Source organism: Thermobia domestica, chromosome 2, assembly GCF_964235325.1.
Source record: "Thermobia domestica chromosome 2, izTheDome1.hap1.1, whole genome shotgun sequence".
In the NCBI taxonomy this organism is placed as follows: Eukaryota; Metazoa; Arthropoda; class Insecta; order Zygentoma; family Lepismatidae; genus Thermobia; species Thermobia domestica.
In genome coordinates this window covers 17,457,788-17,473,744 of record NC_137455.1, presented here as the reverse complement: position 1 = coordinate 17,473,744, position 15,957 = coordinate 17,457,788, and the positions used below count along the sequence as shown (strand labels likewise).

The 15,957-nt window shown below is 37.5% G+C and overlaps 1 protein-coding gene across 4 annotated transcripts in view; it reads left to right on the top strand.

The window, feature by feature from the left end:
• Positions 1-14,346, top strand: part of LOC145670913 (uncharacterized) — a 111,363-nt gene extending 97,017 nt beyond the window's left edge. For all 4 annotated transcript variants that reach the window (XM_081739545.1, XM_081739546.1, XM_081739547.1 and 1 more), the window contains 2 exons: positions 10,949-11,260; positions 13,974-14,346. In XM_081739545.1, the coding sequence (XP_081595671.1) occupies positions 10,949-11,260; positions 13,974-14,130 (469 nt within the window). In that variant the 3' untranslated portion in view covers positions 14,131-14,346. The remainder of the gene's footprint in view (positions 1-10,948; positions 11,261-13,973) is intronic.
• The last annotated feature ends 1,611 nt before the right edge of the window (positions 14,347-15,957 follow it).

Sequence of the window (15,957 nt, the reverse complement as noted above, 5' to 3'; positions counted from 1 at the left end):
CGAATGTAGCAGTCACATTACTGTCAATGGTGAGTAATGCAGGGTGTTAAAAGCTCAGCGTTTTAAATGAAAGTTACAAAGAAGGACGTTATCTTACGTTAAGCGCAGGTCTGTTGCTCTTAACTGTGTCTTCTAAATGAGAAGGTGAACATTTATAAGCCAAAAGAATAACTAGAGAGTGTAGGAGAGAAATTTTCTTCTTCTACTATTTCCTCTAAGCTTTTTTTTTTTCAGTTAGCTGAGATCGGCTTTTGGGATCGCTGTTTTCTACCTGTTTCTATCTTGTGTCACATCCACACTGCACCATATCGTTTTTAAGGTGGATCACCATCCGGAAGTCAGTTCATATTTTAGCTCATTCCCTTAACTACTGCACAATGAAACGTTACATATTATAAATATTGTACTATAAGATAGAGTTATGTTTCTGCTACAACACAGGACACTGATTCATTTGGTTGTGTCTTCTGATATCGAAAAAGGGAATAAATAAAAGAAAATATTAGATTTGTTTTACAATGAGCACACAAGATGGCACTCGCTGTTAGATCTTACTAGAACTGCTCAGTTTTATGAAATGTTTATTTGTATGTGTAAAGTATTTTAAAGTAACGGTCTTATTATGAAATAGATATATTGTTTGACCGTTTTTCGTGTTATGTTTCACATTTTATTTAAATATTAATTTACATTTAAGGAAATAGATTTTGAGAAGAAACTTGCGCGGTTCGCCATAATGCGTTGTTGCCAAATTTGTACGTTTAATTCCTGGATTCTAGCATTTCGGTTCAAGAAGCAGTACTTAGCTGTGAATTGCGGTAAGGGTCGAAAACTAATTTCTACAGTAAATATGCAAGCAGAATTTAATGATTACTTCTTTTATTATCTGGCACCAGAAAGCACTCGACACTACCTGGCAACGCCGTGCTATTCAAGCAGCTTTTAACATAGCACCGAGAACACCTAGTGATCCACCTTAACACAATCTCCGCTTCTTCTTTGGCCGGCCTCGGGCTTGTTTCCCACTCACTCTCATAGCATCCACGGTAAACTACGTATTTCAAAGGTCTTCTTCGTACGTGCCCAAAGCATCTGTCTATTTTGTTGCAGTTTTTCTACCACTGGCCTCACCTCACCTCTACCACTGGCCTCCGGATCACTTCATTCAAAATTTGTCCTTCCGCGCTACTCCACTCATCCACCACAACATCTTCATCTCTGCACCATTCAACCTCTGTTCCTCTCTTCTTTGTCGTCCAACATTCCGCTCCATACAATAAGGCAGGTCTCATTATTGTTTTGTAAAGTTTTCCCTTAAGGCGTATTGGTATCCTTCGGTCACCAATACTCCTGCTGCTTCTTTCCATTTCGTTCAACCGTTGCTAATTCTGTTGATTACATCTTTTTTACTCCAACATTTTCCTGCAGAATTAATTAATCCCAAGTACTTGAATTTCTTCGTCATTATCACCTCTTTTTCGTCCAATTGTATTGTATTATCGATTACATTTTTCCTGAAAGGATAATGTAAATATTCTGTCTTAGTTCTACTCCCTTGCTCTCCAATGCTCCCTTTGCTCTCCAATGCTCCTCTCCACGCATCTAATTTATTTTTTTCTATCTTGCAGAGCTGTCTTGGTCTCACGAGCACGTTGTCATTCGTAAATAGCATATTCCAAGATGTTTATTTTTCGATATTCTTTCTAAGTTTGTTCATCACAATTGCAAAATATGTATGGAGTAAGATTAGATCCCTGATGAAGTTCCATTCTAACTGCAAACTCTTCTGTTATTTCACACGCGCTCTTCACTCCTGTTTACATCCGTTATGGATATCTTAAATTACACAGCTGTATCTGTTCGGAATACACTTCTTCTTCAGTACACACCAAGTAAGATCTCGTGACACTATCGTACGCTTTCTCTAGATCGATGAAAACCATATGAAGGTCCTTCTGCTATTTTCTATACTTTTCCATTAGCATCCGAAGTGCAAATTTTGCATCTGTTGTCGATAGCCCAGGCATGAAACCAAATTAGTTAGCCGTAATTACGGTCTCTTCTCTTAATCTTGTTCCCGTCACACTCTCCCAGAGCTTCATTGCATGGCTTGTAAGTTTCATTCCTCTGTAGTTGGCACAAACTGACAGATCTCTTTTGTTTTAAAAAGCGGTACAATGTAGCTGCTTCTCCATTGGTTTGGCATATTTCCCGTTTCTGCAGAAGAGAAATCTGTTTCCCCCCTGTAGGAGAGAAATCTTAAAATCCAAACAAACTACAACCAAAAAGAAATTCCTCGTTCCTTAACTGAATAATACAAAACAAATACGTTACGGATATGAAAATGAAACTCTTGTTATGTCTATCTTCCTCTTTGCAAGAACAAGTCATTATTCGGAGTTCATTATTTATTCGGAGATTTACAACAACTGCAGAGACGTGGCTAACTGAAGGTTTCGACTAGAGATGCAAGGGTTGGGGAAAAAAAATTGCTTTTTTGGAAAAAAAAAAACTCGGTTTTTTCTGCTCCGCTTTTTTGCTTGGGAAATTTTCGGCTTTTTTGAAAATTTTGCTTTAAACGGATAAAACAGACTTTGTTTCGCTTCTCTACAACATAAAAGCTCATTTAATTAGTGGTTGATGCAGATAATAATATGAAATCTCGAAAATAAACCATGAATTTCAAAAAGATTTTTTTTAAAATTCTTAACATATTTACATTATGAATTCCAAAGGATTAACCAATATGTGTAATAATTAACCTCTTATATACAATAAGTACTTTAAACATGATACACAAGTAACTAACAAAATTGTATGTAGTATTTTTACTTCAAAATATCACACACCCTCTTTTTGAAGCAAAATAAAGAAAAACATGAGAGAAATCTGCACATCAAGAGCTTCGTTTTCGGGTGGTTCTGTATACTCTTGAAATTTTTCACTGATTGATCACATACGTAATAATCTGTTACCACCTATCAGGCGCTTCGAATCTGCAAAATCGTTAAAGCTCCAAATTCTGTAATGCACTGACTGTTCCTTAAGCTTGTTCAGAATCGGGAAAGTATCGAATTTTCTGTTTATGGATCATATACGTAATAGACGGTTCATCTGAGCGTATGGTTTCCTAGGCTGTAGAATATATAATCACCATCACGGTTTACCCGGTCCAGAAAGTTTCTGAATTTTTAACAAGAAAATTCAACATATCGTTACGAAACCATGGAATACATTTAAAAAGAGTGAAAGAATCAATCACTGTTCCAATTCACAAGAAAGACGACAAAATTGATTGTAATAATTATCGAGACATTTCTCTTAACATTCTATTAATAAGATTGACCTTATACGCAGATGAAATTATTGGAGATTATCAGTGTGGGTTTAGTCGAAATCGACCAGATATTTACCACTCGACAAATACTCGAAAAGAAATGGGAATATATTATCCAGTACATCAACTGTTTATTGATTTTAGAAAGGCTTACAACTAGATTAGGAGGGAAACATTGTACAACATTCTTACAGAATTTGGAATACCGAAAAAACTAGATTTATTAAGTGTTTAAATGAATCCCAGAGTAAAGTCCGAGTAGAAAAATGCGAGCTTCCACGTCGAGATTGGCCTGAAACTAGGATATGCGTTACCGCCGTTACTATTCAGCTTTGTTCCGAAGTACGCTATAAGAAAAATCAAAGATAGGAACCAGGGCCTAGAGTTGAATGGTATTCACCAGGTTATGGTGTATGCTGATGATGTAAATCTGATAGGAGAACAACCGAAAGAAATGCAGAGGCCTTATTAAACGCCTGCAGGAACATGAGTAAATGCAGAGAAATGTAAATACAAGGAAGTTCACAAGGATCGTAATACGGCAAATTATGAATGCGTTAAAATATCAATTAATAGTTTCGACACAATGGATACTTTCAAATATCTTGGATCAGTATTACCAGATACCCACAAAGAAATTAAATGTCGACTGAAATTAGGAAATTCTTGTTATTATTCAGTTCAAAATATTTTGTCGTCGCGAATTCTGTCAAGGAATTTAACGCTTAAAATATATAAAATGATAATCATACCTGGTATGCTTTATGGTTGTAAAACATGGTCGCTTACGTTGAGGGAAGAACACAGACTGAAATTATTTAAGAATAAAATTCTGAGACGAATGTTTGGACCCAAGAGGAACGGCAATGGGGAATGGCGGAAACTTCATAAGGAGGAACTACATAATTTATATGGTTTACCAAACATCGTTAGAATCATCAAGTCTAGGAGGCTCAGGTGGGCCGGTCATGTAGCCAGAATGGAACAAAATAGGAACGCTTTCAAAGTTTTAATTGGAAATACAATCGGGAAACGTCCATTAGGAAAACCTAGGCCCAGATGGGAGGACAATATTAAGATGGATCTAGCAGAAATAGGAATACAGAGTAGAAACTGGATTGAATTGGATAAGGACAGAAGTCAATGGAGAGCTTTTATGGCCATAAAGAAAAAGAGAGAATACATTTAAGTTCCTGCGCAACAAACATGAGTGAGTGGTTAGCTTTTGCGTTTCTATCGTGAAGTCCGAGATTCAACCCCGCATTCGACCATTTTGACAAAAGTTTTTCTTAATTCCATCTGTGAATGTAGAGATAGTGCGTGTACTGTGTGTCCTGGTCGACTTCCTTCCTAATAGTTTATAAATCTTTGTTATTACTAATTACCAGCAGTGATGGATTTGCGAAGAGGGTTACCTTTACTCATAAACTTCAAGGTGTCCTCAAAAAAGAAATTAGGAATTTTTAGAAAAACTAAGCATTAATAAGAAAAAACCCTCCCAAAATACTTTTCTAAATCCGCCACTGATTATCAGTATAAAATGGTCTTCAAGGTTGTATCTGGAAGATTATAGCTTAATATACAAACGAAACACTGGCGTCTGTGGCATGTAAACTTGGGGGTCATCAAAGAAAGTGATTTAAATGGTACTAACTAGCCTGTTATAATTGTTTCACAGCCTGAATATTATATTCCAAATTAATGTAATTATTATATGTTATTCTGTCGTTAGTAAATAAATTAAGTTAGAATAAAATATTGAATATTTTGCACTTCAAAATATTGGAGGGGACGTGTCCCCCTCGTCCCCCCGTCAGAGAGGCCCGTGAAACGAAACGAAATATTTGTTATGCCTGTACTCATAAACTGAAGTTCCTCTTAAATAAAAGTTAGGAATGTTTAGAAAAACCAAACATTGTTCAGAAAAAACTCTCCCAAATATTTTTCTAAATCCGATACTGATTATTTCTATTACATGGTATTGAAGGTTGTGTCCGGAAGATTATTGTTAAATCATTGCATAGCTACAGTATAACGGAATTGTGGAAGTACGCTCTGATAGATATATTGGAAAACGTACGCTCTGATGGATATATTGAAAAGCATAAGTTTAATAATGTGCTAGAAGCTAGAGTACTAAGCTCTAAGAAGTGAACACGGATAACTAAAATTAAATGATCTAGAGAAGAAAAAATGTCGATAATTCAGAAGTTAAAATAAATTTAAATAGCTTCTAAAATTGCCCTCAAATACTACGTACTTTATGTTTACTTTAATTCATAAACCATGTGCTAAATCCATCATGATGGTGAATTCCAGAGCGAAATATGGCATTTAGGTCATGGAATCTTATTTAACTTTAGAGTATACTATAAGAAAGCTATTTAAACAGAAAAATCATGAAAATGAAAAAAGCCAAAAATTTCCAAAATTCTCGTTTTTTCCCCAAAAAAGCCGGCTTTTTATGTGCAAAAAACCATCGATTCAAAAAAGCCGGCTTTTTTGCATCTCTAGTTTCGACACCCTATTGTCCTTCCGGTTGTTGTAACAGCATACAAAAAGCACCTAGTTAAATCCCAAATTTCCACCTTCCTGAAAGAAAGATATCTGACAAAAGCTAGTTACTCACCATTGCAGCAGAGAACGATTTCGTGGATGAAAACACAAGCTTCCAAACACTTATTTGAAGGAAAAAAAGATATTTATGTGTGTGTATGTGAAGGGTGGTCTTTCTCGGGGTTCTCCCGTTTCCTTCCACTTTCTTCAGTTCACCATTTAAGATATTAACTTTTATAGATTTGGTTTTTGAGCTTGTCTTCCTTTTTTTAAAAAAAGTCACACTCAGTCCCGTGTTGGCTCCCGGTGCAGCCTCCTAAACATCACATTATAAATAAATGTGCAAGTTCTTTTTTAATAATAAATTCTTACAGTTGCTATTGGTAAAGAACCCGTCATAAGTACAGTGTTCTCTTTATATAAGGCGCCCTTACGAGGCCACATCAAAGGTTCGCCAAGGTGTAAAGGGCACCGACATATAGGTGCTGTTGGTAAAGAATCCGTTAAGGGTACAGTGCGGTCTTTACGTAAGGCTCCCTTGCAAAACCACATTAAAGATAAACGGTTTTATTTATTATTCTGTATAGCACAGTTCTATACAATAAATACATACTGTTATTGTTGATAATGAACCCGTGAAGGGAACAGAGTGGCCTGCGCATAGAGCGCCCTGTGAATCTCATTATAGATAAGTAGTATTAGTTGTTCTTCTATATACCAGTTCTGCATAGTAAATTCATATAGTGGCTGCTAGTAAAGAACCTGTGAAGGGTACAGTGTGCCCTTATAGAAGGCGGCCTGCGAAATATCACATTAAAAAAAAAAATCTTGTATACCAGTTTGAATTATACATTCATACACTTGCTGTTAGTAGAGAACGGGTAGAGTCCAATCACTTTTCAAATAAAACAAGTAAAGCAATAACATGCAGGTCTATTTGGTAAGATAATATAGGAGATTTTTGTGCTGCTACTCATTTATTGCCAGTGGCCCAGTGTAGCGTAGTCGCTAACGCTCTCGGTGCGAGCAGACCTGGGTTCGATTCCCGGTGGGGGCACTCGGTCGAAAAAATGTAAAAACGCTTTATCAGTCCCATCATCCTGAATGGGATTTTCCTTATTCACACCAGGCAAATGCCGGGATGGTACCTAACTTATAGGTCCCAGGCCGCTTCCTTCCTTCCCTTTCCCTGGATAATGTGCTCGCCGAGGAACGTCATCCCTCAAACGTGACGAGTAACATGGCCTTTGATGCCGAAAGCCCAGAAATCTAAATTCTAAATCCCTCATTTATTGCCCCCCCCCCCAAAAAAAAAAAATAAAAGCTAAGCGCAATCGATATAGCGTAGTTTAAACAATTCAATTTATTTTGAAAAGTTGATTGTTCCTGCGTGTTTTACACTGAGAAAAAAATTGTAGGTGGCGTACTTAAAAAGATAGGTTACATTCGTAATTCCTGTAGTTTTTGGACAACGTACAGCAGACGTATAACTGAAAACGCGTTTTATAATACTTTCTGTATAAGTGTTCCATCTATACGTACTTTCTGTATGAAACAATTTAGGCGGTCAGGATCTCACATACAAATGGACGTATACAGCATATAGCTGACGAAGGTAACATAAGTATATGCATATCATATACAGAAAACTGTTAGATGTCAGACATCCTGCAACGGCATGATGTAACATCTAAGAGCAGTGCCTATGTAGCATACGGATAACGCTGTCCGGAGAACGGATTTTTCTCTGTGTAGAGGATTCTTCGAATAATAATTAGTGGCTATTGTATTTCTAAAACATAGCTATATTGATTTACTAACCTATATTATATTTTTTAGCTTCATTTTGTATAACAAAAAAATTAGTACAAGAACTAAAAAGTGTTTCTCTAGTAAAGTTTTCACAGTTTATCTATTTACGTTACGTAACAAATTTGGTGGTTTTGGTACATAAAATGGCACTCGTGTGTGTATAGGGTGTACCTTACGTTGGGAGATGAGTTCTGATACCGAGATAAAACGCAAAGTATACACCAATTTGGGTGTAAAATTACCTCCTTTTAGCGCCTTGATTACCCGAGAATTTGTCCGAAAAATGTAAAACCAGACATAATTCATGAACAAAACGTCGGATCGAAGACGGGTGAAAGAGGATATTCATTATTTTTAGTCGTAGATTCTATTAGTGTACAATTGGATATAGTGAAGTCGCGGCGCAAGGATTACCCAAAGAAACTGGAGTATTCCTTCGAGTATTTTATGAAACGTTGAATGAGGAAACTGAACAACAATCAAGTACAAGACTTCAACAATCAAAAGTAATAGTACATCGTTCAAATTAGAACATTAGAATTCGAAAGAAAGAGAGATATACATTGTGATTGATCTATTTTGTCAGCACAGAATAAACCCTCGGGAGAAGAATTTAAATGAGAAGAAATCTTTAACGTATCACAGTCATATTTTCTAGGCTAATGGTAACAGATGATAAATGAACGGTTTCTTGTCCAAGTTAAGAGAGTGTGAAAATGGAAAAAATAACTGTGATCCAAATTAGGATTGTGCATAGGACAGTCAGGCGGCATGTAAAGAAACATAACATGTAGTACCCCAAAATACAAATATCATATATGTAATGAACGAGTGTACAAGGTATTCTTCACAAGACATAAGAATTCTCAAATGTTGCTTGAATACATATTGGGTGAAAGTAAGCTGCATTGAAGGATTTCCTACTCGTAATGCGTAATTCCGTGGAATGTGGTACTACTGTGCGCAGAAGCAACAAAAATGGATGAAACATGAGATGTACATAACGATACAAAGAAATGCAATGGGACAGTATACTTGATTTATTCATTAGGTGAATCTTCTTCCAGTGATACTTTTGAGGGGCTTTTCCCCTCACTTTGGAGTTTTCAAACCATCCCTTACCTCTGAGCTACTAAAAACTAAATTGCTATTTTGAATTACATCCAAAAAATGCGTTGAAAATCTTTTTCTCGACGTTCAGATGTACCTTGGAGCTGGACGGAACACCTTTAGATGGAATAGACGTTGGTGTTTAAAATTGACTGTGTTATTCTGTATGTGTCTGAGCAAAGCAGATTACCCTGTCCACGAGCTGGCAGATATACACCTCATTTATGGAGAAGCAAAAGGTAATAGCCCAGAGGTGAGGCGTTTATATATGGCCATTACCCTTGTGACCCTCAAAGGAGATTAACTTTTTCAGTATTTTTTCTATGCCTCAATATTCGCCTTCGAGAGATAAGATCTCTTCAATTTCCTCTACGCGAAATCGGAGGAAATCGCACCATCTGGACAGTTGAATTTAAAGACAGTGTACTGGGAATGATCAGAGACTGTCCTGAAACTAGAAGTAGTCATGTGTAGGGCGTGAAAATACACATGCAACTCTAGTGAATCATCAGCAGCAGAGATTTAGTGTGAGCGTGCTGTGCGGTATGTAGATAATTTTCTATTAGGACTTTATTTATTATCGGTCGCCTGTGTGGGAGTACGTATCTTTTATTGTTACGTAATGTTCTTCCAAAATTGTTAGAACATGTGTCTTTGAACATAAGACAGTAGTTGTGATCCCAGCATGGCAGTGCTCCTGCAGATTTTGATAGGAATATGCAGATCTACCTAAATGAAACACTCCCAGATTGTTGAATTGGGAGAGAAAGACCTGTGTTATAAGCACCTTGTTCACCCTACTTCGCACTTCGCGCCCCTTGATTTTTTTTTTTATTTGAGGCAGGTATGAAACTCTTTTTGTATGCAACACCAGCCACGACATCCGAAAACCTTGTTGCTCGAGTTAATATATCTGCAGCAGTAATCTCCAAATTTTCAGGTGTGTTTGACCGCACGCGGAAAAATGTGCTTCGCCGATGTCATCTTTGCAATGCGGTTTACGGTGGACAATATCAGACTGTGAATTGTTATTCTTCTTAGCTGTCTCGTGAACACATACTGCATTGAACAAATACTGTACCTCTGAGTATTTTACAGTTATCCTACTAAGTAGGAAACAGAATAAATCAGTAGTTTGAAACTGTATTTCTTTGCATCATTATGCAACACGCGCAACAGCTTGTGTTTCGTCGAGTTTCATTGGTTCTGTGCACGGAGTTATTATCTTTCAGGGAATTACACATTACGAGGAAATCCTTTAATGCAGTTTACTTTCACCCAAATTGTATTCATTGGGAATTTGTGGAAATCACTGTTGTCATGTGAACAATCCCTTGTAGACCTACTCTCGTTCATCGTACATGATCTTTGCTGCCTGACTGTTTTATGCACAGTCGTTATGGAAATAAAAATAAAATGCGATGATGATAGGCCGTTTCGGTTAAAGTCTTCAGATGCCGAAACTGAAGAGGTGGATCTGAGCATTAAAAAAAGTCGTTATAAACCTAATCTGGATCAGTTATTTTTTCCGTTTTTCACACACTCTTATTTATCATCCGTTACCATTAGCCTAGAAGATGTAACTGTGATACGTTAAAGATTTCTTCTCATTTAAATTCTTCTTCCGAGAGCATGCTGACACAAAATAGATCAATCACACATATGTATCTCTCTTTCTCTCGAATTTTAAGTGTTTTAATTTGAACGATGTAGATCTACTATTACTTTCGAATGTTGTTTAAGTACTGTACTTGATTGTTGTTCAGTTTCCTCATTCAACGTTTGATAAAGTAATTGAAGGAATACTACAGTTTTTTTCGCAAGTCACCCTTGCACCGCCACTGCACTACATCCGATCGTACACTAATGGAATCTACGAGTAAAAATAATAATGGACACTCCCTTTTGCCCGATTTCGATCCGATATTTTGTTCTCGAGTATGGCTGTTTTTTTTTATTTTTTTTTTCCGAAAATTTGCATGTAGCCAAAGCTCCGAGGTTAGTCTCTGTCTGTCTGTCTGTCTGTCTCTCTCTCTCTCTCTCTCTCTCTATATATATATATATATATATATATATATATATATATATATATATATATATATATATATATATATATAATATGAACTATTTCAGTTTGAAAGCGAAATTTGGACGCCATGAGTCTGCGCCTGGCGTGTGGTGTCCTCCGACCGCTTCCATCAAGGCTAGGGTCATCCAATACTTCTTTCCTGATTTCGCCAAAAAGTTTTTGCCTGAGATGCCAAAGAAGAGAACAGTGGCGATATATTCATCGGATAAAATGGGGGAACTGATGGAAACCCTGGAAGAAGCACAACTCTTAGAAAACGTAATAATCCATGCAACAAAGGAAACCCGCCAAGAAGACGCGAAAGCTTTATCGCCGAAGGAGGAAGACTATCACCACGTAGCGAGTGCAATGCACGGGTAAGTACCCATTTATTTCTCAACAAAATAACATCGCAATAAATATAACCGCATAGTCCCATCATCCCATCAGCCGCATAATCCGTGATTCAAACCCTTAAAATTTCCTGAATATTTCACCAAAGTAAAACAATCCAACTTCTAAATTCAGTTAATGGTTTGCTTCTGATTTCCAGTACTCCATTGCATGAAGCACAAATTATGCTTCAAACACTGAACAGAAGAATGTAAGGAAAAACAAATGAGGAAGCAGGGTAAAAATTTTCATTTAGGAATGGTAAAGGCACAAAAGATATTGTTGGCTTACTAGAAGTATTCGGTGAAAGGGTTCTTAAAAAGGAAATGATATGTATGCTGTATACATTGATCTGCAAAAGGCTTTTGACTGGGTGAACTGGAAATTGTTGTTGGTTAGTTCTAAAGAACATTGAGTTGGAATGGAAAGATCGAAGGTTTATAAGAAACATACGAGAGTGATTCAGAAAGTAATGCCTTCAAGGTGATACTTTTATTTGAGTTTGACAGCACAGAAACAGGTATCAGTGGAAAGGTTGCAATGTCACCTACAAATGGTGGTATCATTTTCCAATATACTTCCCATTACGGGCAACACACTTGCGCCAACGCGAAACAAGTTTTTTTTTTTTTTTTTTTATGCTGTCGGACGACAAATTGTGGGGCCTGCTAGCGACACCATTGTCGAACTGCTGTTTCCACCGGGAAGAGCCAAAGTTACAGGGCGCAAGATACGGACTATAGGCAGGATGAGGCAGAATCTCAACAGCACTTTGCCAGCAGATGGGGCAACTTTTAATTTTTTTTGGCAGAGGAGAGGACCTGTGGCGGTACAACATCGACTGACGCTTCATTTCCGGGTTGTAATGGTGTATCCAAGAGTTGTCGCCGGCGATGAATGTTCCTGGGCTCACAACGTTCCGCAGTCAGAAATTCAACCAGACATCATCACTCGATGCTGTGGATTGCTCCATTATTCTGGAACGAGAAGAGATAGGAAGATAAAACGAGTGACATTATATAGCTTAAACGTCAGTGCATTAATGATAAACAGTTCAGAATGTTTCAAGTACTATTGGCCAAGTAGTGGGCTCTTAAGCATTACTTTCTGAATCACCCTCGTATATTAACCAATAAGTAAGTGTTAGAATAGGGGAAGCAAAGACAGAAGAGAGATCAATTGAAAGGGAATTCGACAGGGATGCTGTCTTCGTCAACGTTATTTAATATATTTATCAAGAAGTGATAGTAAAGAAGTCTTAAAAGATAAAATGATTAGCTGTATATCGCTTAAAGGTGATATAGTGCTTATTGCTGAAAGGGAAATTAATATTTTCCATATCAACCATCTTCGCTTATTTATCGACTTAAATTGGAATTAATTAGTCGCTGAGCAAAACAATACTTTATTTTACAAACGAATAACGTGTAACCTTTCGCCAAGTATCCACTTTGGCTTCATCAGACACTATCTATTCCTGTCATAGTATCTGATGAAGCCAAACTGGAGTAGGAACGACCCAGACCAGTGATCGCAAAACTGTCGATCGCGAGCTCCTAGTAGCTCGCGGGGACATTTTCGGTAGATCGCGTTAACGCTCTGGTTGGCTAACCTTGATTCCTCCACTGATCTGATGCTAACGACAGAGGACGCTGACGACAACAACTGCTTGTTTCTCCCGCGCAACTGCCATTGTCAGCCTCATTTCACAGTTGATTATATACGCGTAGGATTGTCATGTTATGTTTTTCGTGTGTATATTAGATATTTGCTAACTTGGTTTGATTTCATATTTACTAGAAATGTAAGTTTAGAGACAATAAACAAATGTGATATTTTTAAAAAGAAAAGTTGGTAGTTCTTTTGGTTGGTAGCTCGGAGTAGGATTTAAAAACGGTACAGTAGTTTAGAAGCTTCAGAAGTTTGGCGACCACTGACCCAGACTGTTTGGAGCGAAAATTTGGTTGAACAAAAGAAACAGCACCGGCTAGATGGGAAATAGAATCTTTGCGAAACTGTGAAAATATTGATATAAATTCAGTCGGCTTTATGCAGAGTCGTAATGGCGCATGATTAGTGTCATACTAAAGAGTTTGATTAACGTATATTTCCTGCAGTTGTCAGTCCTTTAGTATGATGCTAATCATACGTCAAAACGACTCTGCATAAGGCGGAGTATGTTTTGTTGTAGCGATGATTGATTTTAACACAAGTTGTTCTTGATTGTAACAAGAGGTGGTATATTATATGTCATTATTGAGTTGTGAACTAAACATAGATATGCACGCTTACAGTAGAAAGCAAGGACGCAGATCCTGGGGCGTCGACGGGGCCCGAGCCCCCTCATTGTATTTATACATTTACAATATTTGGCATCATTTGAATGCAATTTGTCTTAAAATTCTCATATATGCTTTCTGCATCTGAATGCCCTCCCCCACAAATTTAGAGAGAAATCGGCGCCCTTGCTAGAAAGTAATAATTAAAAAGTTCAGTAGTAGGTTGTGCCTGTTACTTAAATCATGTTAAATATATTAAGCGAGTAGATGCTTAATTCTTTGTAAGAATAGTTTGGGAGGTCATTCCTAATTACAGATTAGTAGCGTATGCGTTACTGAACAAATCAGTGGTTATAGGTACTGTCGCTGTGTTGTAACATTATGTTCTCGGAAATAATCAACTTGTTTTACATTTCAGTGGCGAAAAGTTTATTATTGGGTTGAAGAAGACTAGCAGCCATCTTATGAGGATATTAAAGAAGTTCGAACCGATTTATGTGAGTCCAAATACAAAGGCAGCTGATGAAGAATTCTTTCACTTTTTCCCACAAATTTTATTAGATAATGATGATTAACCCTATAGAGAATAAAGGTGGCCAGAGACATCGATATGTGTGTCAAGATATATTCTCCACGTTCCGTTAGTGGAAAAAAGTATGGGGTACGTTGAACTTTACGACAGAGAATTGATTCCTGTGACGATGACGTAAGGCATAAAATGAAGAATGTTGATGATTAATTTGTTTTAAATTAATATGTGAATAATCAAATAAAAATGAGTTTTTATAGTATTCAGAGTCTGTAATTATATTTTTAACAACTTAAGTAGAAGGCTAATACAGATTACCTTTCCTTTGTCATTTAACCCATTTCGGATTAGATAAGGTTAATGCGTTGTTTCTGTACCAACTTCCTGATTATATTCCTGTATGTTGTATGAAACAAAATGTGTACAGTCCGCAGCAAAAAACCTGCAACATGAGCATGTAAGTTTATTGTGAAACGACGAAGTCTTTTGTTCCAAAATAAGTGTGCAGGGGAGGACGACGAGGTTTTTTCCTGGCTGATTCGTGCCACTTAGACGTTATGTTGATTCCCTGAACTGTTAGGCGTAGTTTCACAATAAACTTACATGCTCATGTTGCAGGTTTTTTGCTGCGGACTGTACCGAAAAGAACTTCAAAACATTTAGAATAATGGTGCTACTGCATTTGTCATCCCTGATTATATATATATTGCTCTGGGGCTATGGAAGACGGTGATAATGATAATCACTGTTCAACACTGAATTTCTTTCCTGAAAAGGAATAGGAGGTCTTAAAAGTTTTATTTTCCTTGCCGAATTCATTCACAGTAAAGCGTATGAATTCTATTTTTCATTCTTACAGGAACAGAGGAAACTAAGGTAAAACTATGTGAAAAACCAAAGACAGAAGATTCAATTTCTCTAGATTTATAAAGTTCAAATTTGAAAGAGTTGATTTTGAGTTTAACGTCCCGTTCAGCAGCGAGGCTATATGAGACGTGGACCTACTGATTAACGTGGAATCCGAACCACATGAGCTCCCGCCGGGAATCGAACCCGGGTCTCCCGCGCCAAAGGCGCGTACGCTAACCGCTTAGCCACGGAGGAGCTCACAAATTTGAAAGAAATGAAGGGTTTGTTCTTTTGTGCTGTCTCCACTAAAGTGAGTCCATTGCACTTCAATGTTTACCCAATTGTAAATCAGGAAAAATAAAATGTCACACGTTGCGTTTCTCTTGCTGTTATTGTACGGTCCTGCGAGGTACAACACTATCAATAGGCCTAAATTCGTTGCTATTGTTACTCTCCTTTCCCAAATACAAGCGTCGTTCAAGGTTGACCGGGACTTTTATATCTTCAGAGGAAACAGCACAAGAAGCACCAAACTATGTCAGCTTTTCAAAGTATACTCCATGCGCGTCAAGGCACCGTTGCTATCGTTGTGGGAGCTCCTAGATTCCTTTAGCGTAGAAAGAACTTGGATGTTGTTGTAGCCACTGGGGGACATCGTTCCGCGGTGCTTCATCTGTCGTGAATTTCTTTCTTCCCAGATGTTCTTTAAGGGGTGAAAACAAATGATAATCACTAGGGGCTATATCTGGACTGTAGAGGGGATGGGGCAGAACTTCCCAGCGCATTTCGGCTAGAGTTGTCACATTGGCCGTGTGAGGGCGGGCATTGTCATGGAGAAGAATGACATTTCCAGACATTCCACGTCTTTTCTTGCGAATGGACTTCCGCACAACAACACTCAACAATGTGGAGTAATACTGAGCATTAGTTGTGCTCCATCTGTCCAGAAAATCCACATGGAAAATCCATCCATGTGTTCCCTTCATGTCCCAGAAGACATTTGCCATGATCTTTCCAGCGGACG